Source organism: Leucoraja erinacea, chromosome 5 (genome assembly GCF_028641065.1).
Source record: "Leucoraja erinacea ecotype New England chromosome 5, Leri_hhj_1, whole genome shotgun sequence".
Classification (NCBI taxonomy): Eukaryota; Metazoa; Chordata; class Chondrichthyes; order Rajiformes; family Rajidae; genus Leucoraja; species Leucoraja erinaceus.
This window is the reverse complement of record NC_073381.1, coordinates 78936587-78958263: the sequence shown is the minus strand read 5'-3', so window position 1 is coordinate 78958263 and position 21677 is coordinate 78936587. Positions and strand designations below refer to the sequence as shown.

Here is a 21677-nt window from a genome sequence, read left to right as displayed (position 1 = left end):
TGAACAAGCTTTCCTCCCAAATCTGCCTGCATCTCACAAAATCATTAGCTTCCCATAGCTGACCTAACCCACCATGTCTGAAATCTTTCCTCCTCCATCTTTCTCTCCTGACAAAATGAATAGCGACACTCAGTCCAATTGCGTACCAAATTCAACGGTGCTCCCCTCCTCTCAATTGCCGCAACTATACACTGTTACCGCAACTATACACCACCAAATATACCGACCTTGAGAATGACTAGTCTTGCATCCTGACAAAATATGCATCAACACTGTCACGTCTGAACACCGGGGAAACACCAGGTTGCTTGAGGTTCTGCGGTGATGGCAGTACATCATAAATAGCCCCTAAGGAAACTTACATGATCCACCTACATGCACAAGTCCCTCCAGCTAAACCTCTTCTCTACACTTTCCCAATTCATCAGTCCCTGCTTAATCTGAGCCACTGCCCTTATACATTTCAGTTTCTTCCTAACATACAACCAATTTCTTCCTCTCCATTGGACCTGCCTTACTCCACCACTGGTTTCTCTGTGCCAAGCTATAGGCCACCTTTCCCTTGCTGCACCCTACTAACAATGCCACTGTACCTCAGGGCTACCCACGCTTCCTGTACCACTCGAGTTCCACTTCCTCCCAGTATTAGTTATCAGTTTATATTTTTGAATATATTATCAGCATGTTATTGCACATATGGCTCTGTTATGCTGCAGAATTTTTTTAATTATTCTGTCGTCAGTACATATGACAATTTACGTACTTGACTCTTGATAACAGTGCAGAAGATAAATCTGTTCCCATCGTCTGAGGTAGGATGTTTAGGATTTAAGATGGGTAACAATTCACAAGTTTATTTTGTGTACATTTACCGTTCGGCAAATATATTTAGCAGCTTTTCTGTTTTCATGGTGTTTTTCTCTGTCAATTGCTGAAGCCATTTGACCAATTTTTCTGTTCCAATGTTCCCAGGAATGAACGTTTATCTCTCACTGCTCCCATGGTAGGGAGCTTGCACTCCAGACACAATCTGCAATATTGCAACTTGGGATACATAGTCAAATTCGGAGGAGTATACCATCATTTGCCGACGCGTCTCAAACCCTTGGTGAGTTTAGGGACTTGCTCAGCTCAGCGTGCAAAGTCTGTTCTGGTGGATTGTGCAGAGGAAATCCACTGGAAGGTTCAATGGCCAGGAAGACGGCTCAGCAGCGCACTGTAGAGTGCAAAGGCCATGTCTAAGCACGAAAGAAGGCATGACCATCCACTGCAGCCGAGGGAGCTTCCAGTCGTAGTCTAATCGTGCCACTGGATTCCAACTCTTGCGGCCGAGAGGGTGGGGTTGCACATGTACAACAGCTTCTCCACCTTAATCTCTCCCACACACAGGTCTTTGTGCAACAGCACGACCATGCCATCGTCGTCTACGACGGCCATCACCATACAATCATTAGGCATAGAATGAGCCAAATTTTACGCAAACATTCTGACAACACATCTAATAATAGTAAAAGCAAATAGGCAAAGTATAAAACAAGGTCAACAAAGAACTTTAAAAGTTGTTTCAAATTAACATTAACTACCGTAGAAGTAAATCTTTTGCCCAAAGACAAATGTATTAATCCATCAATCTTGGACATTTGGCCCAAGTCAGAAGAAAAAAAACACTACATCCAAGTACTGAAAACGAATACTTAGATTGGAAGTAATGTTTTAATAAGCAATTTTCCAGTGATGTGTTCTTCAAGCAATGCAAAATACTCCTTAAATCTGGATGTAAACTTTTATTGTCAACTAAATTCCATTACACTACAAAGAACAGTAAAATAATGGTACATCAAAATGCAGAAATAAACTTTGAAAGACTGCTAGAATAAATAAAATTTACTATTTTAATCAAATTTACTATGAAGCTTCAGTTACCCTTTCCTAGCCTCTTCTTCAGAGGAAACTCCCTTCTGAACCCTTCATTTGATAGGTGACCACAGCTACACACAGGCAATTCCAACAGCAGAGATAATCAATCACATTATCCAATATTCAATCTGAGATTTTGCCTGCAGAAATGTCGTAGTGCACAATGAGCCTTTGCAAACCTTTGCCCTCCGGTCATCTGAATCTCAGCCATGCAGTAACTGAAGGCATTGCTACCAGCTATTGCATCTTCACAGCTGCTCTCTTGGAAGCATGTTTATGATCAATATTCTTGGACCTTTGTAGTTTAATGGTTAACTGGATCTAGTTACTTGCAAGTCATTTAAAAAAAAAATAATAATACTGGAATCACCATAGTAATATTAGAAATCAAGAATCTCGCATTTAAAGTCAAATGTGTATGTAATTTAATAACCTAGTTGTATCGAAAAGAGTTTTTGGAAAATAACATCCTGACTTAACATATCTAATATTAACAGAGGTAATACCCAAAGTAGAAACAAGGTCAAGCTGCAAACAGTTGCTTGCTGGATGTCGTGGAAACATTATGTCGCTGAAAATCTAATTCAACAGTTTGAATCATTCATTTATGATTGAATTGAATTATGCTTCACTAATTTGTGGAAACCCAAATACTAAACAAAAACAAAAATGACCCACATATTACCTTAGTCACTTGCAAAATTGAGTGAACTTTGTATTGTGTAATATGAATTTGTTTTTAAGACAAAAGGCAAAATCATCAAGAAATTGGCTTGAGAAAATATAACACTATACAAGGAATAGGAATAAAAAAGACTGGTGGTTGCCCTCTTCTGCATTTTGGTAGCTAGAAGTCAAAGTTTGCAAAATAAGGCTCATTACTAAAACCGTACTAGACTGATTTCCCTAAATCTGGCATTTAAAATACAATGCTGAAATTGTGAGGTGGACATATTCTGGAACGCCAGCACTGATCCTTTAAAGTCAATCAAATTAAAGAAAAAAGCTATTAAGATTTTAACATACAGCAACATTTTAACAGAGGAAGCCACTGGTAGTTATGAGTACAAGTTAGCAAAGGTCCGATAAAAGGTGATGACACATCAGGGAGCACTCCAATTAACATATGCTGCAGAAAGGTGGTTGCCACTGACACAAGCTGGAAACACCCCGTGCTCTTAGGTGGTTAATATGGCACTGCTACAAGTCTCAGAGAAACAGCCAACTTGCAGTGTTCAAAAGGAAAGGGCACTCCACAGAAACACACGACAATTCAGGACACATCTGCAAATGAAAGGTAGACAAAACAAAGTGTCAGCTTCAGGCTAAATTAAGATATTTCAGACTTGCTTTGCTGTTAAACATAAAGGGTGGCACAGCGGTAGCGTTGCTGCCTTATAGCGCCAGAGACTAATGCCCCTGTCCCACTTAGGAAACCTCTGGAGACTGCGCCCCACCCAAGGTTTCCGTGTGGTTCCCGGAGGTTGCAGGTAGGGAGACTGACAAAAACCTCCGGGAACCGCACAGAAACCTTGGATGGGGCACAAAGTCTCCAGAGGTTTCCGTTCAGGTTTCCTAAGTGGGACAGGGGCATAAGGTCAATCCCGAATATGGATGTTGTCTGTACAGAGTTTATGTTAGCCCCGTGACCGCGTGGGTTTTCCCCAGATGTTCCAGTTTGCCCCTACTTTCCAAAGACGTACAGGTTTGTAGGTCGATTGGCTTCTGCAAAATGTCCATAATGTATAGGACAGGGTGATCATTAGTCAGCATGGACGCGATGGGCCAAAGGGCCCGTTTCCATGCTGTATCTCTAAACTAAACTAGAGATAAAGCCAGTCATCCATTTTCTCTCCAAAAGATGACAGTGGCATAGCAATGAGAGCTACTGCAACACAGCTCCAATGACCAAGTTTAATCATGAGTGCAGGTGCAGCGTTTGCATACTCTTTATTAACACATGGATTAACTCTGGGTGCTCCGGTTTCCACACATCACAATGATAGGCTGGTAGGTTAAACACTACTATAAAATAACACCAAGGCAGGTATATCACAGCAGGTTTGAGGAGGCAGTGAAATGGACTTGCGAGGCACAATAAGTTACAGGAAAATAAGTGGGGGAATGGGACTAAGGGAAATGTTTCAAGAGCCCTCATTGACTCAGTGGATGAATGACACCGTTGCACAAAACCACCATTGAATAGTACAATGAATACTGAATTAGTCATTGGCTTTTTTTGTTTGTGGATTAAAAGCAAACCTGTTCAAGACGTTGACAGAACAAATGAAGTGGGAAGAAGTAATATTTAAAAAGTGCTCACAATAAAGCTTTGTATAAGGCAACACCCATAGCAAAAATAACCGACAACAGTCATGTCTCATGATTCAGTGCACCAGGAATGATGGTATTTTACTGTTGCATTGCAGAAACATGCAGGTTCTTGCAAGTAAAATAAAGAGAGTGGAGTGGTCACCATCTCACACCATACTCAAGACAAATGAGTGCTGCACTGGAGAATGCTGTCCTCTCAGCCTAGCTGTGACACTGCAAGCTAAAATGAGATGCCAAAAAAGGCAGGGAATTAAAAACACAATTTTGCATTATACGTACAGCTTGCAGGTTGCTCTCCATATCGTCGCATAATCTGGTCATGTGTGAACTTCACAAAAGTATCATATTGTTCTGAAACAAAAACAGAACGATTAAGTTATCATTACAAAACACGTTATCACCATAATCAGAAGCTCAAATATAAAAATCGCTCTGATCAAAAATACAAGTTTTATACAGTAGTTCCAAGCTTATTGTTCATATCATAAAAGGACAGTATTTGATGGAACTTGTTCCATTTGGCCCTGCTCTCAAACAGCATCTGTCCACTCTTGCAGTGATGTGAATGAAGCAAATGTCTTTATCAACTAGTTCTACCTGCAAAACTATTGACCAGCAACGATGCCAGGTTGGAAGTGAAACCAAGCACCTCCTGCTTCTAGTTGACATCATGGCAGGAGCTACAAAATTAGGGCTGACAAATGGTTGCAAATATACTTCTCAATACCACCTCCCACGACCATCCTACCAAAAAAAAAACTTGCCCTTGATCTTTCACTTCACCCTATTGCCACCAGATGCATTCCAACACGGCACAGTGGAACAAAAGAAAAGAAACAACCCAAACCCCAAGTCAACTACAGAACTAAAAGAGTCGAATGCCCCAAAATATTTTGAAAGCACTAAATTCAATTACCAAAAATCTTTGATGAGCACAAGGATGATTTGTGCACCATGACCAACCCAGAGTCTTATTGATTTACCATTTGTACATGCTATTATTGTTTTCAGGTCTCCCTGTTCAATGGATGCTTATATCCCTAAACAAAAAGTTATGACATTTTTTGGGAAGTACGCTGCCATTAAATCCAACGACAAAACTCAAGTGGTTATGAAAGATCCTACAATTTGTGGTATGAATAAGTTGCAAATTGTGAAGCTAGAGAAAGCAATACTCGTATTCCACAAGGGTTGCTTACAACCCAATGGTATGAACACTGAATTCATCAATTCTACAATTCAACCCCCACCCAGTCTCTCCCGTTTTTGTTGCAAAACAAAAAAGGTGCGCTAAGTTATGCTTACGAATGGTGCCTCAACTTTGTTGAGAATAAAACATAAAATGGCCTTGTCCCATTGCCTTGATGTTTGCCCGTGTCAGCAATCAAAATGTGAATTGCGAAAGCAACAAGTACTAAATCATGTATTTAAAAATGATTGAGGCAGAAACTTATTTCCTCGTTCCTGCCACGAATATAGGTAATATTCATTTCATTCAAGTACTCTAACAAGGCCTATTATTTCAACATCACAAATAGCAAAAAGGTAGAACAAAAAAAGCAAGCTGCTGGCAAACGGCAGTGAGTGGGTCAAGCTACATCTGTGGAGGCAAAAGCAATCTGAAATGCCAACCATCCCTTTGCCTCCAGGCGATTAATAATGTCTAAGCTCCATCCAGGGTTTTAGTTACTTCTGGTCCCAATTGTGCCTTTAAACCAAAATCTGTAGGTCAATCTGTAGGTCAATTCTATAATTCCACCCTGCAAGATTTCTAAATCTACACAAGGCAGCTCAAAATTACCTGCCAGCTTTGTATCCAGTATTTCTTCATATTCTTCACGGATTTTCTCTTCTCGTTCTTTAATCAGGCGTTCACAAATTATTCCAACTTGTCTCAATGTGAACAATGGCTGGTCTTTCTTTGACTGTGGTGACAATGATCCAGATGAAGTGCCTGCAGTTTATTAAAAAACACACTTAAATGTACAAGCCAGTGGACATTTAACAGGAGCCAGCAGACATTTCAGACAGGACACTTTTTCCAGAACCTCATTGTTCCTGTGCATTTTACCCAAACACAGCACAAGGATCTATGTTCATAAATTGCCTTTCATGAGGTCTCAATGCCATAAAGAACTTTACTACAAATTACTTTTGAACTTCTTAAAATACACTCAAGAAAATGGGTTAAGAAACTGAAGTATTAGACAAAAGTACAATTCAAAATGCACTCTGCAAATGGATTCTATAGTTTTGCCAAAAGATTGGTAGAACTAAAATAATGTGCATATGCTTATGAAAAACTTGTATAAACTAGTAAAATGAACTTTCTTGATCAGCAGTGCCAAAGTCCCACACATTTCAAGAAACATCCCAAACGCAACTTGTAGGTACTTTGCAAAACTTCACCATCAAACAACCCAAGGGCAATAAAATATATTTAGTGTGTAGCTTCATCAATTCCATATTGACATAATCACTGTGTAGCTTTATCAATTTCAGACACACTGCACATCATTTTTCTGGTCACCATTTTTAACTATCACTGCTTTGTCTATTTAAAACATCACTGTGTAGCTTCATCAATTCCAGACACTGCACATCATTAGTAAAACCTGGATAACACTTACAGTTTTAAAGATACAGCACGGAAACAGGTCCATCGGCCTGCCGAAACCCTGCCGTCAGTGATCCCCGTACACTAGCACTATCCTACACACTAGGGACAATTTACAATTTTTATCGAAGCCAAATTAACCTACAAGCCTGTACTGCTTTGGAGTGTGGGAGGAAACCGGAACCCACATGGTCACGGGAGGACATACAAACTCCTTGCAGATAGCACCCATAGTCAGGATCGAACCTGGGTGTCTGTAAGGCAGCAACTCTACCTCTGCGCCACCGTGCTACCAATTAACCATGCCACACAAACATCAGGTAATCACCATTGCGAGGTTCTAATCTCCCATCTTGAAATTCAACAGTACCACCAAGTCGCATGAGAAACCCAGCTGGACCAGCCGCAGAACGGCAACAAAGAGCTGCAGGTTGGATAAGGTTAGCAAATAATTCACTTCCCGAAACACTAAATCTTTCTACTACCTGCAAAAAGGCACATCAGAAGCATGGTGGAATATTCTCCACTTGCCTCCACAAGTCCAACAAAACCCTTGCAGCTCAACACCTGTCCAAGATAAAGCAACCATTTTGCACGTGCGCTCTCAGCATTGAATCCATCCGATGCATGCAATGACAACGATGGCCGTATAATTAAGGCAGCGCAACAGTACAGCCAGTGGAGCTGCCTAAGTGCCAAAGAGTGGACTTCAATCCTAAACAATTACATGGGATTGATACAGATTTATCCCACATTCACAAGACATGGAGATCAATTAACCCATAAATTACCCCAGATATGTAGGGGTAGTAAAATTTTGAAGGTAATTTAGCAGAATTTTAAAGAAATGAATTAATTTGGATCAGTAGAAAGGGTAGCTGATGGTGGGTGCAGACTCAGTGGGCTGAAGGGCCACATGCCTGTGCTGTATCTCTAGCTAGAGAATGGAGAATAAAAAACGTATTCATTTAAGCCACTGAAGGATAAAGGCAATTGGTACATGAGAACACCACAACCTACAGGATCCTTGCTAAATCTCATGTAATCTTGATGGAAATATACTTCCACCGTGAATTTTGGAATATCAAGAATCAGCCAAAAGACAAAGCAACATAATTTAATATTTTAATTAGTTTGTTCAATAGCTTTAGATAATAGCACCAAATAATCCCTAGAGCACTGCCTACATTAAATGTATCCCTAAAGGAACAGTAATGGGTTCCATTTGTGGCTCAGAAAATTCAGGATATCAGAGTACGTTTCAGGACACAAAGTGCTGGAGTACCTCAGTACTGTCTTTCTTTGGAAACCAGCACCTGCAGTTCCTCGTTTCTACAGAGAACATTTCAAGCCACGTGGTATGAGATCAGGGGAAATATCTTGACCATAAATGCTGAGGAAGTGGGGGTTGGTGGAGAACAGAAATAAAAACCAAAGAAGACAAATTGCTAAAATAAGGTGACCGCTTCAGGTCTAAGCACACAGAAATGCAAGGGAACACATTTTGGTTGACATGTGCCTGGCTGCAAATAGACAAAGCAGTGATAGATAAAAATGGTGACCAGAAAAATGATGTGCAGTGTGCCTGGAATTGATGAAGCTACACAGTGGTGACTGAGGCAATCCTCGATTCACTAAAGGGAGCATAGCTGAAAAAAACAAGCAAAATATAAGAAATAAGAAAAGGCTGGGCAAAATGCACTGTAGGCAATGTATTCTTATAGGTGAAAAGTGACAATTACAGCAAAAAAAAAAAAAATTGTTAAATTGTACAATGACTCACAAGTCAAATTTGTAAAAACATTAGGTCAAATAACTGTGCGACAAAATCAATTATGAACAAAAAGTTTTTAAACTAACAAAATAGCTTTTTAAAAAAAACCCATAACCACCAAATCAGGAATTAAGAATAGTCATAAAAACACCTTAAAATACTAATCTGGTTTCTTCACTTTGGGCAAAACACAAGAGTACGATTTTAAAGTCAAACAAACCAAACAATTTTTGATGCATATCAATAACACTGCTCTTGCAATGGAATTAAACATACAAGAAATAGAAGCAGAACAATCCTCAAGACAGCATCCGCTGCGTCTTTATCTTACTTTCTTGTGTAATCTCATGTCTGTAATTGAGATGCCAATATTCTCTGCATGACTGGCCCGTTGAAAGGTTCTCTCTACCTTAAAATGGCTGACCCCTTATATTAAAACTGGAATTTCTCATTTCCGTCATCCCATTTAGAGGGATAATTCCAGCAGCTACCCTATTAAACTATACAAAGAAAATGTAAGATCATCTAATGTTTCTTGAGCAGGATTAATGTGTGCTCACAAGACAAACTCCACGGTCCTATAGATCAGAGGTGAGCTTCATTACACTCCCTCAAGCATCTTTCCTAGGTAAAAGGAGCAAATATGCACACAAAATCGTGCACTCTCACTTTGGTCTTAGTTGCGGTCAGATATTTCATTTTGTATTACAACAAAAACGGCCACCAAAACATTTACCTTTCCCATTGTTGCTATATCTGCATGTTAGCTTTCAGCGATTCATGAACTAGGACTCCCAGTCATCCCCAAAACAATTTAAAAAAACCCTTTACTTAAAAAAAAATTAAAGTGGATTACAATGCCCTTTTCCACCCATCACATCCTCACCCTATGTCCCATTTGGAACCGAATGAATCCCATTTGTCAGGGTTCACAACCCAGATGACCCATTTAGTCCTACATTATCCACCAACTACGATCCACTCCACACCCAAATTAAAACTACTTGATATTGTGCACACAAATTTTAATTTGCTCAGTTGACCGATACCTTAAAGGCCTAAAAACGTGAAAATGACACTTTACTGGTATGCTAGTGTAAATACAGCAAGCTACAACCACAAAAAAAATTTGGAACAAGCAATGAATTTATTTTTATTTTCTAAATGCCCGAGTACCATTTAGAAGATTCTCACATTTCCACACTCCCACAGTTGATTAATGGCATGTAGCGGTAATACTGTTATCACTCAATTCCTTTTAAACAGTGGGGTTACTTTTGCATCTAACACTCTGCTCGAGGGCCTAGGATTTCATTTTTGTTTTTCCTGTAGCCAGATGTTCCAACTGTTTTGAGCTACCTACGGAATAGACAAGTTTCTTTCACCATTTTTGTTTTATTTAACCTCTTCAAACAACTCTTAGAATAAACCTGAACTCATGCTGGATCACTTCAGCACTCAAACTGATCAACCCGTTCCAAAACTCTTGCACAACTGCCCAACTCTTAAGTTACAGATTTAAAGTGATTCACCCCCACTCCTCCAATTCACTGCAATGCTTTTAATAGCTTTACTAGGCATCATATTCCCAGAACTAGGTGCATTTAGTCTTCTACATACTTGGCGATAAACAGTGCCATGATCTACTTCCGATCAATTACCATTAAACCACCCAATGGTTCACATTTGGTCTTGGAATAGCCTTCAGTTGTACAAAATCCCAACCCTAGTTTAGTCTTTGGTCACCAGTAACACATACCAGCCCCAATGTTCCCCAGACTCCAATCCACTCTACCTGAAAGTAGTCTTCCTCATGTCTCCTGATGTTTCCAAAGCCCAGCTATCTTGTCAAATTGCTCAATTCCTAGACTAATATTCTCAAATTAAGAGAACCTGGAATTCACACTGGAGTCCCCCCTCTTGATCCCATCCTACCCTCTTTCCACACAGGCGAGCTCACTTTCCTCAGGGTTGCTAAGTCAGTCCAACACTGTTCCACAAGCCGAGCCCTCATTTCCCCCACCCTCGCTCCCTTTCACTCTCAAAGACTCGAATGACTTTTCTGTATTGATGCGCAATTAACATAACATCCAACACATTGTTGGTCCTCTCACCCAAGAAGCAAAGATCAATAAAGAAACAAATGAGCAAAGACAGAGAACAAAATAAGACTATTATTTAAGACCACACAGCAATTATGCACTCCATTAGACAAGTGGAAAATGTGAGAAAACAATCCATATATTTCTGCAAAATGTTGCAAACCCGATTTAAATGTTGCACACATTGATATCAGTTGATTATGTGGCAATTGAGTAAACCTGATGGCAATTACAGCAGTAACGTAGGATTATAAATTATTTTCAGTTTAATTCATGGTTAGCAGATTATAAAACACAGGCTGATGTTGGTTAATTCTATAAACAGTGCCACTATACAAGTGGCTGCAGGAATTTAGTGGATAGGTTTTACAGATGTCGACAACCTGGGTGTTTGCAGCACACGTTGGGATGTCTAATAGCATTACGAGGGAGATATACCCATTAAATTCCCTCCTACTACACGATACCCCAAACACATACAAATCAAGGTTTCACCATTAATATCTGACAACAGCAAATAACAGGAGACCAATACATGCCCAAAGTGCAGCAGTGTTCTTTATCAACATACACACTATTTGTCCTTTTGTTTATCCATGAGATCTCATCGTACAATAAAGATCAGCCTTTGTAATTGCCCAGACATTCCAAAGAATTGATAGATTCAATATCCTTCTCTATACACATGTCATTTTCTTTCAATGCAAGGAAAATCCAAACATATTTCATGAACATTAAGGAAAAGAGGGTGCGAGAACAAGGCCCCTTAGAAATTAATGCAGTCATGTGCTTGTGGAGTCACAGGAGTTGGGCAAGTTCCTCAAAAAGTATTTCTCTCTCTTTTTACAGTGGAGAAAGATGTGAAGACTGGGGAACTTGGGACAGTTAATGGAAGTGTCGAGTTCCGCATCAGTCAAGGAGGAGATTAATATCTTAAGAGGTGGATGAGTCTTCCAGGCCCAATCAGATAAGGACCGGATGGGTAGCTAGCAAAGAAATTGCAGGTGCCATGGCAGAGATATACGAATCATCATTAGACATAGGCAAGGTGCCAGAAGACTGGAGATTCAAGATTCAAGAGAGTTTATTGTCATGTGTCCGTGATAGGACAATGAAATTCTTGCTTTGCTTCAGCACACCAGAACATAATAGGCATGACTACAGAACAGATCAGTGTGTCCATATACCATTATATAAATATATACACACACGAATAACTAAACTGATAAAGTGCAAATAAACAGATAATGGGTTATTAATGTTCAGAGTTTTGTCCGAGCCAAGTTTAATAGCCTGATGGCTGTGGGGAAGTAGTTTTCCTGAACCTGGTCGTTGCAGTCTTCAGGCTCCTGTACCTTCTACCGGAAGGTAGCGGGGAGATGAGTGTGTGGCCAGGATGATGTGGGTCGTTGATGATACTGCCAGCCTTTTTGAGGCAGCGATAGATCCCCTCGATGGAAGGGAGGTCAGAGCCGATGATGGACTGGGCAGTGTTTACTACTTTTTGTAGTCTTTTCTGCTCCAGGGCGCTCAAGTTGCCGAACCAAGCCATGATGTAAGCATGCTCTCTACTGTGCACTTGTAGAAGTTAGAAAGAGTCCTCCTTGACAAACCGACTCTCCGTAATTTTCTCAGGAAGTAGAGGCACTGATGTGCTTTCTTAATAATTGCATCAGTGTTCTCCGACCAGGAAAGATCTTCAGAGATGTGCACGCCCAGGAATTTGAAGCTCTTGACCCTTTCAACCATCGACCCGTTGATATGAACGAGACTGTGGGTCCCCATCCTACTCCTTCCAAAGTCCACAATCCTTGGTTCCTTGGTTTTGCTGGCGTTGAGGGCCAGGTTATTGCGCTGGCACCATATGGACAGTCGCTCGATCTCTCTTCTATACGCCGACTCATCCCCATCAGTGATACGTCCGCGAACAGTGGTGTCGTTGATGATGGAGTTTGCACTATGACTGGCTACGCAGTCATGAGAATAGAATGAGTACAGCAGGGGTGTCTAATGTTGTGCCTCTATTTAAGAAAGGCTGTAAGGAAAAGCCTGAGCACTATAGACAAGTGAGCCAGGTTATTAGACAGTACTCCGAGGGATAAGATATATATGCATTAGGATAGGCGAGCTGATTAGGGATAGACAGCATGGTATTGAACGTGGGAGATCATGCCTCACAAATTCAATTGAGTAACTAAAAAAAGTTGATGAGGGCAAAGCTGTAAATATCATCTCTATGGACTTCAGCAAAGCATTTGACTACCAAGCAAGGTTCTGCATGGTCAGCTGCTCTGGTAGGTTAGATCACATGGGATTCAGGGACAGCTAGTCACACGACATCAGGGAGAGAAGGGTATCCCTGTGTATAAGAATGGTATTCTACACATTTTCATCCAGACGAATTGTAATGCAAAGTTTTCTGTCATTTTAATATCCTGCTACTTGCCAAATAAAAAAATAATGCAATGTTATATTAATTGCAATATGGAAAAACATTAGTTCCCAGTACCCAGCTCTGGTTTTAACTGCACCAAGACATTAAAAGGTATATATAGATATCTGTAACGCAACCATGAGCACATTCCAAAGGGTGATACAGTATGATTGGTTATAGACTCATTTGACAATTAACCACAGGTGGATGCAGGCTATCCAGTTTAAAGTAAAGCAACATTTTCCATATACACTTGTATGTCTCCATTACTCTATTTTGCAGATAAAGATCAACCATCAATATTATACAGATTTTAACAAGAAATTTGGATAACCACGCACCTTGCAAAGCTGGTCCATTTAAAACTGGAAGTTGGGACTGTGTATCACTTGAACAACTGCCCTCCGATTGATGTAGGAAACTTTCTAAATGTCTTCTTTTTTGAATGCGTTTGTACTCCTGTTTTATGTTGTGGAGAATTTGTTCTGAAAAAGACAAATAAAATTTAGTAGAAGCTACATGACATGTACATTTAAAAATCAGCGCATGTGCTTGACTAACAAAAGGACCAGAACAAATTAAATGAACACAAGTTGCAGTTGTATAGGGCTCTGGTGAGACCACATCTGGAGTATCGTGTACAGTTTTGGTCTCGTAATTTGAGGAAGGACATCCTTGTGATTGAAGCAGTGCAGCGTAGGTTAACGAGATTGATCCCTGGGAATGGCGGGACTGTCATATGAGGAAAGACTGAAAAGATTAGGCTTGTAGTCACTGGAGTTTAGAAGGATGAGGGGGATCTTATAGAAACATATACAATTATAAAAGGACTGGACAAGCTAGATGCAGGAAAAATGTTCCCAATGTTAGGCGAGTCCAGAACCAGGGGCCACAGTCTTAGAACAAAGGGGAGGTAATTTAAGACTGAGGTGAGAAAAAACTTTTTCACCCAGAGAGTTGTGAATTTATGGACTTCCCTGTCACAGAGGGCAGTGGAGGCCAAGTCACTGGATGGATTTAAGAGAGAGTTAGATAGGGCTCTAGGGGCTAGTGGAAACAAGGGATATGGGGAGAAGGCAGGCACGGGTTATTGATAGATGATCAGCCATAATCACAATGAATGGCGGTGCTGGCTCAAAGGGCCGAATGGCCTCCTCCTGCAGCTATTTTCTGTGTTTCTATGCAAGTATTATGTCACCCAATAAAGTAAAAATCAAGAAATGATTTAATATGCAGCACCTCTACTGACCATCTTATATTGAAACTAATCAAGAAAAATGCTAACAAAGAATGTCAATGGAATATACAGTCTATATATATGGTTGTGCTTCAGTGTGTCAATTTTGGAAAACCGCATTGAAATGAATTTTAAACTAATAAAAGAAAGAGAGCCAATGGATTTGTATTCAACTGGACTGGTACATTACTCTTTTATAAACAGCAAAGATAAAATTAAGCTTTATTCAATGTTTTACTCCCTAAAAATGTATTGGTTTGAATTGGTAAAACTATGAATCTTGAAAACAAAATGCCTGATTTGATCTACCTTGGTCATCAGGTGAAGAATGTACCATGTCCTACAAACTTGTACCAAGCCTTGTACCATGGCATATAAATGCTATTCAAAGTACAACTTTAACTCATTTGTATTGCCCTTAATGAAACGATTTCCAAATAGATGAGATGGGAGAAAAGGGAGGGAGGGGAGGGTGGGGGGTCAAGCTATTTGGTTAGCAGCAATCCTGTGATTAACAAGAGCAAGTAGTCAGAAACTACAAGAAATGTTTACTCTGAACTTTCTGAAAAAAAATCTGATATCAGGAACAAGTTACTATGACTTCTCATAAGATTAAAGACTTGTTAAAATACTACAAATCTACACAAAAGACTTGCATGGGAATCATGCAAAGGAAGCCCCAAAAGCAAGATCTCTAGAATTTCATAGAATAAGTTATGCAATTTCTGAAAGAACACACCAAGTGTAATATACACAAAGTCTGTTGATGATACAAAGCTGGTGGAAAGAGCCGGCAAAGGACTGTAGCCACACCTCAATCTTTCCCTTAGCACGAGGCCATTTTAAACACAGGAATTTTTCTGAAATTCAAAATAATGTAAACACGTTATATCAATTGTATATTGCTCAACAATTTAAATTCAAAACAATTTAAAAAACACAACACGCATAGGCATTTACATGCATTTCTTAAATTGGATTAGACAGTATTTTTTTTGCAGTCCTTTGCAGGTTCTTTCCATTAGCTATTTAACAATGATAAAAGTATACTGCTGCTTTATAAGAATTATAATAAAACCCCATGAACTACACTGAAACTAGATTTTTCTACTAATGTTTAACTTCAAATATCTTTCTAAAGTCACACTGAAAATAAAGCAATACAAACAAGTTAGTTAACACATGGAATTTTCCTTTAACAAAAACAGTAAATGGTACTGTACAAATAGTAACAAATAGCAACCTAAATGCGATTTCTCAGCCCAAAGATCTTGACAAAACTGACAGTTTTACACAGGCAATCCTGAGATAATGCAAGGTTTCCATTACCAAGAACGGTCCACAAGACAGATTTCTCCATAACTCAGAAGTGCCCATATTCTATAGCAACTTGTCATGTGGGAAATTAGTGTATGGAAGAGTGGAAAGAAGCAGGGAGACTGCGGCGGTGGAAATGTCAAGGGCTCCAGAAGCTCAATCATTTGACTACATTCAAAATGCTAAGCAGCGTCTACGAATACAGAAACACTTAATATCAGGCCGACCACTTTTCATCAGAACAGGATAGGAAAAAAAATCAAACTAGGTGCAGACAAGGGGTGGGGTGTGAACAGGGCAAATGCAGCATCTGTGATTAAAGAGAGAACAACGGAGCCGTTGGAAAAAAAAGCAGAGGTGCTGGCTGAGAGTGTGATAAAGGCTCATTAAATAAGCAAATTTGTCTGCAGGTGGGGAGAGAGGAGAAAGAAGAAGATATGACACAATATAATTCTGGACCAAGATAATGCAGATGCTGAAAATATGAAATAAAATGATAGAAAAACTCAGACTAGGCAGCAGCAGCCATGGCATGAGATAAACCAAGTATCAGATTGAAGGGCCCCAACCCGAAACTTCATCTATCCATGTTCTCCAGCCATGCTGTCCGACCCGCTGAGTTACCCCAGCATTTTATGTCCATTATGGTAACCAGAATATGCAACTCTTTGTTTCTACAATGAGTATTAAAGACTGGCGACCTCTCAATAGCTTCTTGGCAAGCATTAATCTACAGCCATCATGTTCACGTAATCACATTCTTTCATTATCTCCACCAAATCTCTCTCAACCTTCTGCACTTCAAGAACAACCTCATTTTCTCCACTCTAACCTTTCATCTGAAATCCATCTCTTAAACCATTCTATTTTTCTATTTATCTTTTCTGCCTTTGGTACTTTTGCATTTCACTATTTCGTGTGTCATGGGGTCTCCAATGAGAGTGATAACAAGACTCTTAAATTAAGTTTGAAAATTATGTAGTTCAGTTTGGACAGGGTTTCCAATGTAAACAAAGGAAACTATGAAGGAAGGCCAAGTTGGCAAAACATTTAAAGAGAAAACAGGGAAACGCCAAACTATGGACCACAGGAAAATTTAAAGGTAGCAGAAATCCAAAAAAAACATCTTGTTGACAAAAGCAGCAGCAAAACTTAATAATTTGGAATGTTTTAGAATTACAATAAATACGCACGTAAACTGGCAAGGAACAAAAGAAAAATATTCCATATTTATGTGAAAATGGAAAGACTAGCAACAGAAAATGTGGGCCCTTTCTTGCAAACAGATGGAAAACACACATTCAAATAGAAATTAAACATATGCTTATTGTCTGATTTCATGGAAAGCACCAAAAATAAGTAGATAATATTAATATTAAAAGGAAAAAAATGTACACTCAACTTTCAGGATACTCTCTCAAAAATGAAGGTGCCTAGGAAGGATTTACAGGACCTGCTTTGCCCACTGCTGGGATAGAAACCCATCACATTCAGCATTGAGTCATCCCACAAATCAGTGCAGAGAAGCAGCCAAAAAGGACTGTTGTGGAGCAGGCCAGGTGGAGTGGTTTGGCAGCTCAGCACGTGCTGCACAGCAGCAATACCCTCAACCACCAGCACCTCCTCCACGCAACTGAACTGATTATCATTTGGGAAATCTCCGGGGTGAAAGAGGTATATGCAAGAGTTGGTAGGTTAAATAACCATGTATAAATTTCCCTAGTGAATGGTAGCATCTGGGCAATATAGGATAGAAGGTTGAGGAGAACAATGTAGGATTAAATGAAGTGAGGATCAATGTAGGATTAATTAGAGAATGTCAACTCTGGCCTGTTTCCATGACACATCAAAGTCTATGACTCCCTTTTAAAGTGCTTTGATGAAAATGCAGAGTACTATTGGCAGTTTAGTACACGTACCCAAGCAAGGAGATATCTGCCTTGGACACTGCAAGATTCCTGGTGCAAAATGAATTGGCCCAAGAGGACAGGGACTGTACTAGAGAGCTCTACATTTGTTGGGAGGCAAGGAGACAAGAGACTTCAGATGCTGTAATCTAGAACAAAGAAACATGTAGCTATAGAAACTCAGCAAGTCAAGCAGCATCTGTGAAGGCAAAGGAGAGTTTTGGGTTGCACTGCTTCACGACTCAGTGAAACCAGTACAGAGGTGAGACAAGTAGCAGGTAGATGTGTGCGTGCGGTGGTGGAGTTGAGACAGCAGTTGGTGGGTGATTGACAAGAGGTTGCAAGGTGATTATTGAAAATAGAACATGGGGCATATGATGGAACTGATAAGGAAGGTGATAAGAGGAACCAGATAAAGGGATCCACAGGAGGCAGTGCTTCAAAAAGGTAGCTAGGATCAAATACCCACACCATGCTATCTCACTAGTACCATCGGGAAGGTGGCAAAGGAGCCAGAGAACCCTGTAATCTCCAGGTTCAGGCACAGCTTCTTCCCAGCAACCATCAGACCCTTGAATACTGCTCAACATTAACCACAACCTTACCCCTTTATTTTGGTTGCACTAATGCTACAAGTTTTGCTCTACGAGTTGGTAACCTAACATTACTAATTATTCATTTATTGTATTACTGAGTCTGTATTTATTTGCGCTTTGTTGCATTAATGGGCCTGTAAAGCTGCAGCAATAACGTTATTGTTCATTGCCATTACACATAATAATTAAACATCCTTGACAAAAAAAAAAATTAGAACATAGAAAATTCAATTCACATACTACAGCAGATTCTCACAATAAAAGCAAGACACTATCCAAGAGAAATGCAAATGGAAATAGCTATGGGAATTATACAATTGTTTCCAACCCATCCAGGAATAGAGCACTTGTAATTAAACTATGGCTGGTTTATGTACTATGTTTACATATTCTGCTGTGCTGCAAGCAAGAATTTAATTGCCCTATCTGGGGCATCTGACAATAAAATACTCTTGACTCTCATTTCACGCTGTTCCTGCTACCTGCATACACTTTCAAAATGATGAGGTCATAAGCTCTCCAATTGTTGAAATACATTACTGTCCAGGAATTGAGACATCACAGATTCATGTCGTACCATTTTTAATTAAAAAATATGGAGAGAGTCAAAAATGTAATAATCTTGGAAGCTTTTACACAGCCAATTTGCAAATAATGAACCAAAACATTCACTTTATGTGACCATTAGTGAGGCTATTGCAATTTGGTATTTTCCATCAGCCACGGCAAAGATTGTTTAAAACATAAAACAAGCGCTCTGCTGCCAGATGGAATCTGAACTCAAACCTCTTACATTGTCAGTGCAGGTTCTGGACTTCTAGTCCAGTAATTTAATTGTGACACTACTATTTGTATCCAAGGATACCCACTGATTTAATTCATGTAATCTAGGAGCATTTCATGTCAACAAACTGAAAAATATTTAATTACCCCCTTGGTCATATAAAAAAATATATAACTGACATCATAATCAGAGACTAAAGATCAATCTTCCATTTTCAAAATTGCAAATTGTTCCATCATTTCCCTCCCCTGTAATCACAAATCCAACATGAAAGGTAATCAATTAAAATGTATGGAGCTACACCTCCAAAGAAAAATTACAAATGTGTGAGAAAGGAAAATCAAATTAACCAAAAAAGTCAATGGTAGGATTTCAACCGTTAATAAAATCAACAATATATCAAAATGAAAACATAAGTCACTCCAATGTCTTACCACCAAATTAATCTTCCCAGTTAAAACAAACAATACAGTAAATGTGGAAATAAATTATGTCTTTTTTGAAATAAATTCCGATCTTTAATCAAGTGCATTTTTGTATACATCGGACATATAATGTAGTTCACACAACATTTGGCTTTTGAAATAGAGGTCTTGTAATTGGTCTCCAAGAACACTGCAAAGATTTTTGTTTTCTTTCAGAATAACTTCCTCTCGAACTCAGTATTTTTTCCTTTTATCTGCCCATCTGTAGATACAATGGACTGCAGATGCTGTTTCTTATTTTAACGTGCTGGAGTAATTATGCGGGTCAGACAGCATCTCTGGAGAACATGGATTGGTTTCTGTTCCGGGGCCTATCAGATTGCTTTGGAGTCTCACCTATATTACTGCGCCAATGTACTGATACAGGACCACACACACACACCAATGAGGCTCCAAATTGATCGAGAGGAAATTAAACTCGTGTGATTGATTACATGGGAAAGGCAAGAAGATATTTAGGAAGAAAGGCTGGAGAGTAATAAAGTTATACCATGTTACACAGGCGTTGGGTCGTAATGTGGAGCAACAAGGGGGCAAGTTCCCTGAGATGTACAGAAAGCAAAAGACAGACACAAAATGCTGTAGTAACTCAGTAGGTCAGGCAGCATCTCTGGAGAAAAGGAATAGCTGATGTTTCGGGTCGAGACCCTTCTTCAGAAAGCAGTCTGATAGGCCCCATCCCAAAAATCTACTATCCACATTCTCAGCATTTACAGTCCATTCTGGTTGTGGTTGATTACTGCGCAAACACTTCATAAGTGGTTATCTCGCGCAATCTTGAATGGGCAGGTAAAAGGAAAAACTGAGCAAGAGAGAGGATGTTTAAGAAAGAAAGCAGATGCTGGAAAAATCGAAGATAGAAAAAATGCTGGAGAAACTCAGCGGGTGAGGCAGCATCTATGGGGCGAAGGAATAGGTGACGTTTCGGGTCGAGGCCTTTCCAGCAAGAGAGAGGAAGTTATTCCAATGGATGGAGGGGACAGGATATATCCGGAAAAGGTGATCCAAAGATAAGGCTCAGGATCGAGGAAGGAATGTGTAGGAAGGAACTGTGGATGATGGTTTACACCGAAGGAATGGTTGGGCTGCAAATAGCGAGATAGAAGCAAGGGCGTTGGGCTGTAATCCGGATGTGCTGGTGAAGCTGGCAAGGGTCAAAAGGCCACTCACCCAGAAATGGTGCAGGACGGGCATGAAGCGTCACTGACTTAACAAGGGCAGTGGGGGGAACAAGGGTGGATCCAGTGGACTTGTGGGGGAGGGGGTGGACAGTGAAAGAAAGGGCCAGCGATACAGGGAGAGGAAGGTGGGGTCGCGATTGTATTGTCGGTGAAGGAAGGGCGAGTAGTTGGGAGAACTACAGGGACTGCTAAAGGGCGGATGACCCCAGTCCGAGCAGGGAGCTGCCGGCAAAGGGTTTCCGACCTCTTCCCCCTCCCTTTCTTTGCCTGTCCGCCATACCAACCTGTGGTGAGGCGGGGTGTCACCTCCCCGAAAGGCGACGGCTGCATTTTCAGGTACTTCTGCGGGGAGGAGGCCGAGTTGAGCGGGGTGCAGCGTCTCCTCTTCGGCGACTGCGACGGGGGGCTGAGCAGCGGGTCGAAATCGATAGTCCTTTTCAGGGTGGCTCCACAGGCCATGGCGCCGGGATGTGGGGTGGGTTGGGATCGGGAGTAAAAGGGCGGGGGTCCCCCTTTGCGTTTCTCCTCCGGGAGCAGGCGAGCGCCCCGTTGCCGCCGAGCGAGCGAGCGAGCGAGCGACCGGCTTTTTCTTTTTGTAAAACTGTGGCTGTGCTCTCGCCGGCCCGTCTCAATCCGATCTCCTCCAAGGAAAGGGAGCAGCGCCGCTCTCCGTGGTGACCGAGCCGAACCTGTGGCGCCCAGCAACAGAGGCGATGTCGATGGATTGCCCCGCGTAGTCGCCGCCGCGGCCGCTGACTATATCTGTCTATATAATCTCTCTCTGTCGCTTCCACCCCTCACACCGTGATGGCTGCCCCGGCCACAATAAACAACGCCAGCATCGCCTGCGCGCAGGCGCCACCCCTCCCCCCACCCTGCAGGCGGGCCGGCCGCGCCCCGCCGCCTCATGGGAGTTGTAGTCCCCGCCCTCCTTCCACTCAACGCCTCAACACCGACGCGGGGACTACAATGACCAACGTGCACCGCGGCCT

General features: G+C 40.8%; 1 protein-coding gene across 1 annotated transcript; it reads right to left on the bottom strand.

Moving 5' to 3' along the window:
• Window positions 1–1769: 1769 nt before the first annotated feature.
• Window positions 1770–21528, bottom strand: akirin2 (akirin 2). The gene is made up of 5 exons (XM_055636044.1): window positions 20970–21528; window positions 13520–13663; window positions 6053–6205; window positions 4531–4602; window positions 1770–3201 (listed from the first exon to the last, which is right to left on the bottom strand). The coding sequence occupies exons 1-5, from the start codon at window positions 21142–21144 to the stop codon at window positions 3191–3193; spliced, it is 555 nt and encodes a 184-aa protein (XP_055492019.1). The 5' UTR covers window positions 21145–21528; the 3' UTR covers window positions 1770–3190.
• Between the last annotated feature and the right edge of the window lie 149 nt (window positions 21529–21677).

Bases quoted from the DNA above. Each gene is read 5' to 3' on its own strand.
- akirin2 (XM_055636044.1), bottom strand. From the start codon at position 21,144: ATGGCCTGTGGAGCCACCCTGAAAAGGACTATCGATTTCGACCCGCTG. The intron at 6,206-13,519 runs GTGCGTGGTTAT...AATAAACTGCAG, and splicing joins AAATGGACCAGCTTTGCAAG to GCACTTCATCTGGATCATTG. The intron at 4,603-6,052 runs GTAATTTTGAGC...TTTTTGTTTCAG, and splicing joins ACTGGATACAAAGCTGGCAG to AACAATATGATACTTTTGTG.